The following is a 12,465-nucleotide window of genomic DNA, read 5'->3' on the forward strand; positions in this document are numbered from 1 at the left end:
AACACAGACTCTGGGACAAGCAAGTGGGGTTTTAGATCCTTCATCTTGGGCCAATGAACCTTTCTGGGCCTTGGTTTCCTTGTTTGTGAAATGACAACCATCCTGGTTTCTTCCTAATGTGGCTGTTGTGAGGTGTAAATGAGAAAATGTACGTGAAGCACTTAGTGTAGGCATCTGAGAAACAGTAGGGTGCCAGCGGCGGCTACCATTACCGTGACGTCTCGTCCTGGACTTCTACTGGAAGTCCCACCATCTCTCTCCTTGAACTCAGGCCAGTAGAGCTTTCTGCAACAAGAAGTGATGACCCCAGGGACCTCCTGGCCATCACAGCGTGGTGGGGGCAGTTTTGGAGGCTTTGCAGGGGACCTCCACAGTGTGCGAGGCCGCTGTGCTCTAAGCATGTGGCTGTTAATTTCAAGCTTGATGGCACATTCTTTGCAGAGCAGTTGCCAAGGAACGCAGTAATCCTGTGACAGAAATACTGCCCAGGGTTTCAGTTTGCTAGTCCAAAGGGTTTTTAGGTGGTGTCAAATTTTATTACTAGCATTCCTGGTCTCCACGAAATAACCATATAAGAACACAAGTTACGTAAAAGGACAAAATTATGGGCCCAGCTTAGCATTGCAGTCAATAGGCACTTCGTTTCCTTTGGATACTGGTCTGAAGATGGGTTAAAAAAAAAAAAAGGTAATAGCAAGATTGAGTTTGTAGGGTGGTCTGTAACCTCCTGTCTGGCCAGGTGACTTGCTGATAAACTGATTCCTGAGCAAGTCCTGAGTATGACCCCTCGGCTCTGCCCTCACTAGGAACGTGACCAAGGAGGACTCAGGTCGCTGTCTCAGATGACCGCCAGCCTCCACGGTGGGTGATGCACAGTGACTGACTCCACATCAACACGGTGGGCACAGAGTGGGCACCAGTGACCGCCAGCCCCCTTGCTTTATGGACAGCTGCCAAGGGGCTGCTCTGTCTGAATAGAGAGCCTGGAGCTATTGAAGCAGCGAAGGGCAGAGAGGAGTGTTCTTTTTAACATGAGTACCCAACACAGAAGTGTAGTGTGATGTAGAAGTCTAGTGATTTCTATACCCCAAAGTGAGTGACTCTTTGGCTAATAACTTTGGATTATGTGAAGCCATAGAGTAACTATCATGGCCACTAAAGCATTTATATCCCATCGAGTCAATAAGAATTCCTAATGATGTAGAACAGTAGTTCTTGGAAAGATCTAGTATGATTGTGTGGCTTGCTAACATTTTTTTGCAAGTCTGGCACCGATGCAAAGCACATGAGCCATACATTGTCAAAGGCAGGATGCTCCTCAAATAAAATCATAAGATCTCATTGCAAACTTCACGTCATCCAATACAAAAACTCTTCATGGAGACGCTCAAAATTATAATCAAAGTCAAAAGGAAGAAGATACAGATTTGATTTTATGAAATTTGACAAACAGAAGAGTGAGGTGCAATCAAGACTTAGGGTGGGCTACAACCCACTTTAGGAAACTTTGCTTTGGGAACAGAAGGAACCTCAGGAGCCAGCTTGGGGGCAGCAGCTCTAAGTAACTGGAAATGGTGGGGAGGCTGAACATTTTGGGAGAAGAACCTGGATAGATGCTTGAGGTCCTTTCTGCTCTTGGGAAGCTAGTCTCTGCCAAGGACCCGATCCTTGCCTTGAGGTGGGGGCAGCGTCTTGGAGAATCTTGCTGCTGGAGATGGGCAGAGGGGGAAGTGACTAGCCCTGCTGTCCCCTGCCCCCCAGAAGCCTGCCCCTCAGCAGGTATAAAGCATATCCTCTCTGCTCGCCACCCCCCTTGCCATCTCAGCCCCATCTCTGTGGCCGAGGGGGAGGAAGAGGAACGGTGGGCACAGGAGGGCCAGAGCAGGGGAAGTCCCTGTCGCTTCGCAATTCCTCACGGTGAGCACACTGCAAGCCCTCCAACTAGGGGAACGGTATCCTACAGACCCAAAGCTAAGCAGGACAGGATTTCTAGGCCACCCTGGCTGCCGAGGCAGTCCCAGAGATGAACTGAACTCAAGTCTCAGGGTCTGTGGGGATGATGGGTCGGGGTTTAAAATCAAAGGTGTGTTGGGCAGCCCGGGTGGCTTAGCAGTTTAGCACCGCCTTTAGCCCTGGGCCTGATCCTGGAGACCAGGGATCGAGTCCCGCATCAGGCTCCCTGCACGGAGCCTGCTCTCCCTCTGCCTGTGTCTCTGCCACTCTTGCTTTCTCTCTCTGTCTCTCTCATGAATAAAAAAAAAAAAAAAAAAAAGGATTAAAAAAAAATAAAATCAAAGGTATCCTAGAAAACCCATCAGGATGGGTGGTCACCGACCCCAACGCCACTGTCAGCCTCAGGGGAAGCCTTGCCCATGGAGAGCTGCAGGCTGAGGCCACAAGGGACAAGCATCTGTTACGGGGTTTGCATTCGTTTTCAGGAAAAACACAGCAATGCCAGAACTTGTTTCCAGGTCAGACAAGCTTGTTACCTGGTTTCCATCATGGGTGTAGCCTGTACACCTGGAAAGCAAGGCCAGTCAGGTGTCAGCCAGGAGGTGAGCTTTACCTTGGAGGCTGGGCGATGCCTGGTGACTTACACTCTCAGTCAAATCACAGACACGGTGGATGGATCCGGGCTGCGGGTCCCACAGGTCGGCCCAGAGCAGCGAGCGGCAGGTGGCGGGCGGCCTCTAGTGGCCACTGCCGGCCAAGCTCCGCGGCGCACGCAGGGCTCGCAGGGAGAAGAGGAACTCCATCTCCTCCCCAAGGCAGTGGTGGTGAGAATATAAAACAAAGAAGTCCGAAAACCAAAAATGTTTGTCATTACATCCTTAGGACTCAGTCAAAGAAAAACCTCAGATACTAAATGGTTGGTTTGAAATAAAAATAATTGAGGCTGATTCTTCTGAGGATGTATTTATTAAGTTCTGAAACGTTGAATAATTTTTAAACATTCAAACTGAAAGAAAAATTAAGAAAACTAGAAATTCAACACCTTACTACCATTACTATTATTATTATTTTTTTAAGTTTGTATTATTTTGCTCAAATGAAAGGTGAGCTAGTATTTCTGACAGCGTCGTCAGCTGGAGAACTTCATCTTGGCCTCCACTTGATGTCTTTTACTCCGTGGAAATGTCTTTTCAAAGCAGTGTTATCTGCCCACGGAGAATTTAAACAGGAGTCATCGTCATTTTCTTCCAATTTCTAGAAATAAATATGTTTTGCTCAGGAAGGCATTTCTGCAAAGTGTTTTGCAACATAAACACAGGCTGAGGAAAGAACCTGTGTCGAAACTCCCACTCCCCGCCTGCCCAGAAGGGCGCTCCCAGACTCGGATGCAGGTGGGATGCTGCCAGGTGGGGTCCCCACGGCCCTGGAGAGCTGGGAGCTGTAGCAGTGCCCCCTCCCCACATCCTGCACTTGGGTAAGGCCAGGGGGTGAATGCCCCTGGCGCCAGCTCCGCTGAAAACCTTCTGCCAACCCGATACCTTGAGCTCCTCTTGTCTTCTCTGATAGTACAGCATCAGCTGTTTCTGCTCCTCACTGCTGATCACTGGTTCTCGGGCTGGAGCTCCTTGTCCTCTCTGAAAAGAGGAGGGTGGAGCAGACTGTGGATTACAGCATTCTCACAGGGGCAATCCAGGAGGTCACAGAGAATGTTTTACGACTGCCTTCGCCGACTGCTACACGGTGATCCATGCTGATCGGCACGGGAAGGTCTGGACTCCAGCAGCCCCTCGCCCTGGGCCCTCATGGTAGACGGAGACCAGAGGCCGGGCAGTGCTGTGTGCCGTGGCCATTCCCCAGGCAGCCACTGCAGGTCCAGTGGGGAACGGAGGGAGATCATGGAGGATCCCGTTTCCCCCAAATCATAGAAAAATGATTCATGACAGCATGTGACCAAAGCAGCCTTGTGGAGATACAGCTCTAGGCTACCTACATCCGTAAATGCTCCCGTTCACAGAGTATCAGTACTTTGAAAACTTGAAATCAGTCCTCTAGGCTCTAGTTTTCATTTCAAGAAACTGACAGTGTCCCCAGCTGGAGAACTTCATCTTGGCCTCCACTTGATTGAGGAAATATTTTTAGTTACTTATAGCCCATTTCTACAGTTGAAGTCAACAAGGCTTATCTACTCCCCTCCCCCACCCCCCGTTAAAACAAAACAAACTCCAGACAGTGTCAATCAATAATCCATCCACAGATTCTTGCAGTTTTTGCTGGTGCACAAAGAGTCTGACTTTAAGCCTGGACTAGTGGGATTCAAGTATTTGCAACTAGGAGGTAAAGTCAGACTTATTCAACATGTTTATCAGTTGGAAAATAATTAGTAAAAAGTTGTGACATGTTAAAGCACAAGTACTTACTTGCTGAATCTTGACGATAATTTTGGTTTTTTCATTTTTGCCCACATAGTCGGAAAGCGTCTTTGTTCTCCTTAGCTCCTTGGCCACCCACCACAGTTGGGCCTCTGATTCACGAATGACATTCAGTCCTGCCTGGGGCACAGCAAGAACCGGCTTTAAGGTTTATCAGGACACCGCCCCAAGTGTGTGATCCCACCCCTGATGTGTGCGCAGCCTGGCTGGTGCTCCCTGCCAGTGTGGGGCTGGCATTTCCACCCTCCACGTCCCACTCCCCACACAGGAAGAACCAACCCCTCCACCAAGTCAGACTGCCCCTTTTTTTTTTTTTAAGAGGGGGAGAGAGAGAATCCCAAGCAGACTCAGTTGTCAATCTCACAACCCTGAGATCATGACCTGAGTTGAAATCAAGAGTCAGACATTTAACCAACTGAGCCCTCCAGGTGCCCTTGCCGTTGCTCATTTTGATGCCAACTCACTCCCTGACTCAGTTAACTTCTGGTTCTGGGAAGGGGAGAGTATCTGAGCTCATCTGCACCCTTCTCTGTGGATGGATTTTTAGGATACTGCCAAGAAGGAACATTGGAATCCTGCTGGGTTTTAAATACAGGCATAATGAGGCTGTTTTTGTGCTTCTGCATATGCCACCTGTTTAAGGTGGCTCAGAGCCACGGATACTGCCCAGTAGGTTAAGAAATAAATGAGAAAAACAAGAAAATAACATGAAGCAAAAGGTAAACCGCAGCAGGGGGGGGGAGCTGCATACAGAGCAGAATGCTATACCCAGAGGGGTCAAATGGGCGGTGATGCACCTCACAGAATGCCCACGAGCCACATACCTGAGTTCCAGACAAGTCTTCTTTATTTTCAAATTCCTTCCGGATGGGATCATAGGGAGGCAGCCCCATGGGGTAAACAATCATCACAGCACCTCGCAGCTGGTCCAGGGCAGCTTCCACCATCTCTATGGTAACGCAGACTCCAGCTTCCACTTGTTTCTGAAAGGACAAGGACAGGCCTCATTGTTCACAAGGCGGCTAATCCATTCAGTAAATATTTAACAAGCTCTTTTAGGAGACTCTTGCCAGGTACTGCCAGCGTGACAATAAGGACTCCAACAGTGCTCGCTACCAAAGCCACTCCGTCTAAGTCTGGGGCTTCCATGCAACCACCATGGCCTAGACCATAAAGCTGACTCTGAGTGGGGCTCAGGACACTCAGCAGTACACACTGAAAGTCAGGCAGCACCTTGAAAGGAGGCGGCACAGGAGCAGGAGGGGTGAGTGACGGGGTGAAGACGGGAACTGAACGGGGTGCTGCGGGCCCAGCAGAAGCAGAAGGAAGCAGTGGAGAGCAGTGGGCTGTCTGCAGGGGGTGGAGGGACGGGACAGCCAGTGTTGGCCAGGGAGCTGGGGCTCAGGCCGGAAGGGCCATGCAGGCCAGAGTGCCTCTCCTGGGAAGGAGGGGGGCACCGGGAGCCTAACCTCATCTTGGGTGAAGAATGCCCTGGTTCAGGGAGGGCAGGTGGCAGGCTCAGCAGAGCTCAGGAGAGGATACAGTGGAGGATACATCTGCTCTCTGGCCCTGTTCTTGGCACAGGGGCTTCAAAATCCCCAGGGATTTCCTGAGTGGTAGGAATGTCTGTTGTTATTCATAATGAGTCCCTTTGGAGGCACCAGAGTTTATGCTAATGAGGTGACGGGGGCGGGCTTAGTTTAGAGGGAAAGGCTGGCCACTGGCCACTTGGGGGAGACCAAGCTGGGATTAGAGGGTTAGGTTAGAACTTCCATATCCAACCCCCATCACTACTACCCGCCCCTTGGGGGAGGGGAGAGCTGGAGAGGACTTAAATCACTGGCCAATAATTTGCCCATGTAATGAAAGTCTGATAAAAATTCTGGGTATTGAAGCTCAGTAGAGCTCCCTGGTTGGAGAACACACTGATATTTGAAGGAGAAGGTGGGGAAGCTCTGCAAGCCCCCAACCCCCCCAGACTTTGCCTTAAGTATCTCTTCCACCTGGCGGTTTCTGAGTTGTACCCTTGATACAAAACTATACTAGTAAGTATGCACTTGCAGTGTGTTCTGTGAGTTGTTCCAGCAAATTGGTGCATGTAGAGCGGGGGTCGTGGGAACATCCACATTCCACATTTAGGGCCAATTCGGAAGCAGTGTGGGCTACCTGGCGCCTGAACTAAGTGTGTGTGTGGGGGTCCTTCTGGGGCCTCGTCCTACCACTCGTGGGATCCGAGCTGATCCCAGTAGTTAGTGTCAAACTTGAACTCAGGCCACCTTGCTGGTGCCTGAAAGGCCTGCAATAAAACTGGCTGAGGTGAGGGACAAGGAACTGGGTCGGACAGGCATCCTCAAGGGACCCACGCTGAGGCACAGGGGGCTCTGCTGCCACCAGGGGGAAATCTGCGGGAAGTGCTTCTTCCCGGGTCCAGAACACGGGGATGAGCAAGAAAATCAATGAGCTGTCCAGTCTAGGAGAGCTGAGATTGAAGTCCCGGCTGGCGGGCTTTCAGGGAGAACCACTTAGGAACCAGGTGGAAACTCAGGTGCAAAGGAAGGAAGGAGTCAGGGGAGGAGGCAGATCTGAGTTACCGCAGAGGTAAGCATGCATCTGGCAGAGGAGGGAAAACACTGAGAAGAGTAGAGAGGAGGGAGAGGAGGACCAAGGAGAAAGTTCTGTGTCTCCTAAATACTAAATGTACAAGGCAAGAGCAAGGACACCCAGGGGAGCTGGGAGGGAAAGGATAGGAGGATCCTCAATGTGCTCAAAGGCATCATCAGTGTCATCATCGCGGGAAGACAAAGCGAGGGGCCGCCCCAGGCATGCCGGTCTCCCTTGCCTCTGGAAGGCTTAACAGAAATCAAAGGCCGGTCCGAGGAGAACTCTGGAAGCCAGGAGTAGAGTCTGTTTCAAACGACAGGCTTTAGGGCATCATTTAAAAAGCTAACCTTCGATATTATTGCTTTGGCCTCTTCTATAGTCTTCTTTAAAATTTGCTTCATTTTTTCATTTGGAGCTGTGAAAATAAAACAGGGAAGAGGAAGAGAAATGGCCAACTTTAAAACGATTCTTAGTATCCTAATCCCTCCTGGCTGAGTCAGGGAGCAGGGAGATGAGAGAAGGACCTGCGTGGAATTCAGGTGAGGGACACGCGAAAGTGGACTGTGAGAAGTCAGGTAAGACTACCTCGAAGTTTAACTTCTTAATGAATAAAAGTGCTAATCAGGCAGTGCAAATGCTAGAAACCTAAAGCCCTGTTAGAGTAGAAATGGCTAATATAAGACAATACTGGTTTAAAGGTGAACCACAAACCATATTAACTGATTCTTCTGAGACACTATCACTATTATTTTTCTCACTGATGCAATTTCTTCTATAAAGCAAAGAATCTCTCCAAACTGACAAGGAGCCTATATACAAAAAGACGTGGAAGACAGCCAACCATTTTCCAGGCTAAAACTCAACGGAAATAATACAATTGCTCTTATCTTCAAAGTTTTTTTGCAAAAGTATTTTTTGAGGGTGTAAAGTCCTTGTAGGGACACTTCTCTATTTCTTTGGCTCCTAACAGTGTTTTAGGAGCACCGCAGATACTTAAGTGTTTGCTCAGTGATTAATTAGTCTTCTAAATGGAGCTTTCTCACAGGTTGAAAGGGATAAGCTATCAGAACGGGTTACCATCTTTCCTCCTTGAAATTCCACACGACCAAGCACACACTAAAGGGGGAATAATTTCAGAATTCTCTGACAGGTACTGAGCTGCTCTACGTCATGGAGAGGCATGCCTTCAATTCAAGGGGAGACCCGTGTGGCCACGTTAATTTCCTTCTTTCTCAAGGAATCTCTAAATAAACCCCGTTATCTGCAAAACCAAAACAGAACGGAACCTTCAATACATTTGCAATGACTTCCCCCAAAGGCAATTAGGTTGAACCACATGAAACTGCTGATTTTCACCATTTGTTACCTACAATAATGGTAGCTTCCAGTGGTTCACCTAACAGGTTTAAAAGCTAGCAGTGTCTCAGTAAAAGCAAGAAGACAGACGCTTCCTCTACCCGCCCAATTCATTCTGGATTTGCACTGCACCACAAGGGCTTAGCTACCCAGTGCAGCAGCATCTGCTAGGTTTGTACAGAAAACGGAGGTCAGTGTTTCAATGTAAAGAGCTGCTTGCACGTTGTGCCCACAGAAACAGCACAGGCTGGATTACCTTGCCCATTTCTTCGGCCAATGTTGTCCTTTTTAAATACTGAGCCCCCACTGGGTACACACTTTTCACCCCATTCGTCCCTTAATTTCAGTTCTTCAATCTGGTCATCGGTCAGTCCTTGCATATTAGGAGGGAGAAATATGCCATGTTCTGCTAATTCTTCCATTTCTTAAAAATAAGAAAAAGTTAGACAGTATGTATCATGATTATCATCACAACACTTCGTACCCCAATGAAATGTAAGCTCCCTACAGGTCACCAGTCTTGCCCATTGGTTCCCTATTTAACATTAGATACCACTTGGTTTGTGCCAGACCTGTCCTTGACCTTTGACAAATGGTCATGGCTATGTCCTAGGTCACCAGCAGGACAGAGAATGTAGGAGCTCACTGTGGTCACAGGCAGCAGGGCTGCAGGTTCCTTGCTCTGATCCTCTGCTGGGTTGTACTTCCTGGCATTCAGGAGGCACAAATTAAAATTCACCGACACTCTGAACACACATCCACAAAGGGCGTTATAATTTCCAAGTGTGTTCACACTGATTTATTTAATTTCACCTTGTGAGGTAGGTGTGAGGTAGGTAGGTTTTTGGGAGAAAAACCATCAACATCCTCATCTCCCCTAATTTACACCTCTATCATCTGAGGCTTGTTCAGCGTTGCTATTTTATATATACACTTAAAAAATAATTTGGGTAAATCTGATTAGTGGGGAGGACTTAAGGCAGTTCACAGCCCTTCCAAAATGGCTCTGGGACAAGACTTTGGTTTTCTAGTATCATGTTCAGTATTCAAAAGCATGGCTTTATACTTTTCCTATCCTATATATATTTACCCCAAAACTAATCCACATTTTATTTGCAAAAATATTTATTTGAGAGACAAAGTAAGCAAGCGAGAGAGCACACAAACAGGGGCAGAGGGAGAGGGAAAAGCAGGGTCCCCCGCTGAGCAGGGAACCTGATGCAGAGCTTGATCCCAGGGTCCTGAGATTGTGACCTGAGCCGGGATGCAGATGCTTAATAGACTGAGCCACCACCAGGGCACCGCCTAATCCACATTTTAACCTTGCAAAATTGCGTGCACTTCCTTCCTTCCTGTAGAAAAGCACACAGATCTAGGTCTTCCCACAGTGCTGTAGAGGACACCAGATGGCGTGTAATAATACAGTACTACAAAACAAACGGTGTTAACTTCACGGGGTCTTTACCGTCTCTCTCCCCGCCAGAGTCTAAGTAGCTGGGGAAGGGGCTGGTCTGTGGCAGGCATAGCACTGGGGCCTGCCTGAACCGCAGTTGACAATGGGGGCTGCAGAACACATGAAGGAGTCACTAACATGACAATTAACATCTGGCATGTTTTTAACTGATTATTTTATAGAAAAAGAAATTGGGAGTCCCTTTTCTCCCCCAAATGCTTTAAGAAAAAAACAAACAAACATGTAATATTGAGCTTGTTTTGGTATCAGTAAATATCACCAAGAAACTACGTGTCTGCCTCCTAAAGGTAGACACCAAGACCCTTAAGGAGTTCTCCAGGGCACAAAAATCACAGAGTTCTAGAAACAGTAACATTCTAGATCACATCTGGAGTGTACCGTCCTGTCAAGTACTGTGCTGTCTACTGTGGTAGCTACCAGCCGGCACTCAACTCTTTTATTTAAGTCAAAATCGGGGCAGCCCGGGTGGCTCAGCGGTTTAGCGCCGCCTGCAGCCCAGGGCGTGATCCTGGGGACCCGGGGTCGGGTCCCGCGTCGGGCTCCCTGCGTGGAGCCTGCTTCTCCCTCTGCCTGGGTCTCTGCCTCCCTCTCTCTGTGTGTCTCTCATGAATAAATAAATAAAATCTTTAAAAAAAAAAGATTAAAATAAAAATCGGGGCTCAGTCAGCTGGGCATCTGCCTTCAGCTCAGGTCCTGATCCCAGGGCCCTGGGATGGAGCCCCATGTCTGCTTCTCCCTCCGCCCCACCCCCTGCTCTTGCTCGCTCCCTCCCTCTCCAACAAATAAATAAAACCTAAATGAAAAAGAAATGCAATTAAAAACGCAGTTCCTGGGGTCGTGCTCGGCGGCCACACGTGCCAAGTGGGTGCCTTTACCGGACACACAAGTAGGGATCACCCCCCTCCGGGGGGGGGGGGGAGTCTCCAGGCGGCGCTGCTCTAGATCATGGACGGAAGTGACCAAATGCTATAATAATGAGAAAAAAGCTCGGGTTTCCTGGAGAAGGGCAGGGAACACCAAGCCCTGGGCCGGTCTTCCCACCCTGGGGGGCAGCATCCTGCAGGGAGGTGCTTCCCCCGCGCCCCCGGCGGGGGGGGGGGGGCGTGCTCCACTGAAGTCTCAACCCGGTGCATTCAGGCTTTTTCAAGTAGGCTCCACACCCAGCGTGGAGCCCGGGGCAGGGTTTGAACTCCAAGCCCCGAGGTCAGGACCTGAGCTGAGATCCAGTCCGACGCTTAAGGGACTGAGACGCGCAGGCGCGCCGCAGGTGAAAAGGCCCGGGGGCCGCCGCCCCTGCCCGCCCGCGCAGGTCCCGCGCACGCGCTCTGCCCAGCCTCCTCCTCGGGCACCTCGCGGGGACCCCGGCGATCCTTTCCAAGCCCGCCAGCCGCACGTCTTTGCAAATCTTTGCAGACCTGACACCCCGCCCCCGCCGCCCCGCCCGCCCCGCCGGCCCGGGGGTCCTGTGCCCGCCCCCCCCCGCCGCCCACTCTCCGCGTCGCGCCGCCGGGCCGCACCTGAGCAGATGCGCTGCACCTTGAGCCGCGCGTTGTAGACCTGGGCCACCCGCACCGTGATCTCCTCCAGCTTCGTGCTCCCCGGCGTCTGCAGCAGGAACTGGCTCTCGTCGCCCCGTTTCACGTGCAGCAGAACCATGGCGGCCCCGGAGACCCCGCCGCGGCGGCGAGGAGGCCCGGGAGGCCGTAACCCGAGGGGGACCCGCGACCACCGACTAACCGCTGCTTAGAGACCGGAACCCGGGGCTCGCGCGCCCGCCTTGGAGGGACGCGGCGGGGGGGGGAGGGGGGCGCACTCGCTCCCGGAAGTGGCTGTTGCCAGGAGCAACAGAGAAACACAGAGGCCCCCGGCTCCAGTCAGAAGCGACGGTGGGGAGGCCGCAGGGCGCGAGGTCCGGCGTCGCGCTCCCGGAAGCAGGTGCTGCCTGGCAACGATCCACACAGCTCGACGCCGAGCCCCCCTTCCGGAAGTGCCTGTTGTCTGGGCAACCGCCCAACACAACGCAAGCCGCCGGAGGGGGACGCGGGACGTCCCGCCCGAGGTTCCACGCAGGGAGCTGGCTGCGACGGGAGGAGGCTGCTAGGTCGGGAGTGAGTGGGGCGGTGAGCACCTCCGGGCCCCGAGCGCCGCAGCGAGCCCCGTCCCCGTCCGCGCAGCACCGCCTCCGCCGTCGCCCCACCACTTCCGGAAGTGCTGCCCGCGGCTTCCGGGCTGGAGGAGTTCGGGAAGTGCGCGCGGGGGCTGCTGGGTATGGGGCGGCCCTGGGCCGGGGCTGTCTCGGGGCCCGGTGCTGGGAGGCTCGGGCGGCTGCTGCCGCGGCGGCCGTCCCCAGACTGTCAGCCAGCCGTCGCCCGACAGGTTCCTACTGAGCGGGCGCTGTTCCAGGCGTCGCTGCGGTCCTGGAGCTCACAGTCCAGGGGAAGTGACAAAGAGAAAACAAAATACGGGGACAAGGCAATTCTCACAGGAGTCTAGAGGAAACCAAATAGGGCGACTGGCTCTTTAGACATGGAGGGCCCCGTCGGGGAGGACGCTTGCACCGAGCCTGATAACGGTGCAAGGTTATCTCCTTCAGGGCTGCCGAATAGGAATGGACTGGAAGGTTGCACCTGCTGCTTTGCACCTGCTGCTTTG

At 51.6% G+C, this 12,465-nt stretch overlaps 1 protein-coding gene across 1 annotated transcript; it reads right to left on the reverse strand.

The window, feature by feature from the left end:
• Positions 1 to 2,900: 2,900 nt before the first annotated feature.
• Positions 2,901 to 12,218, reverse strand: CFAP298 (cilia and flagella associated protein 298). The gene is made up of 7 exons (XM_025449803.3): positions 11,331 to 12,218; positions 8,596 to 8,763; positions 7,331 to 7,398; positions 5,207 to 5,365; positions 4,371 to 4,502; positions 3,492 to 3,587; positions 2,901 to 3,207 (listed from the first exon to the last, which is right to left on the reverse strand). The coding sequence occupies exons 1-7, from the start codon at positions 11,467 to 11,469 to the stop codon at positions 3,097 to 3,099; spliced, it is 873 nt and encodes a 290-aa protein (XP_025305588.1). The 5' UTR covers positions 11,470 to 12,218; the 3' UTR covers positions 2,901 to 3,096.
• Positions 12,219 to 12,465: the final 247 nt, after the last annotated feature.

The sequence above is a fragment of the Canis lupus genome, chromosome 31 (genome assembly GCF_003254725.2).
Source record: "Canis lupus dingo isolate Sandy chromosome 31, ASM325472v2, whole genome shotgun sequence".
NCBI classification, from domain to species: Eukaryota; Metazoa; Chordata; class Mammalia; order Carnivora; family Canidae; genus Canis; species Canis lupus.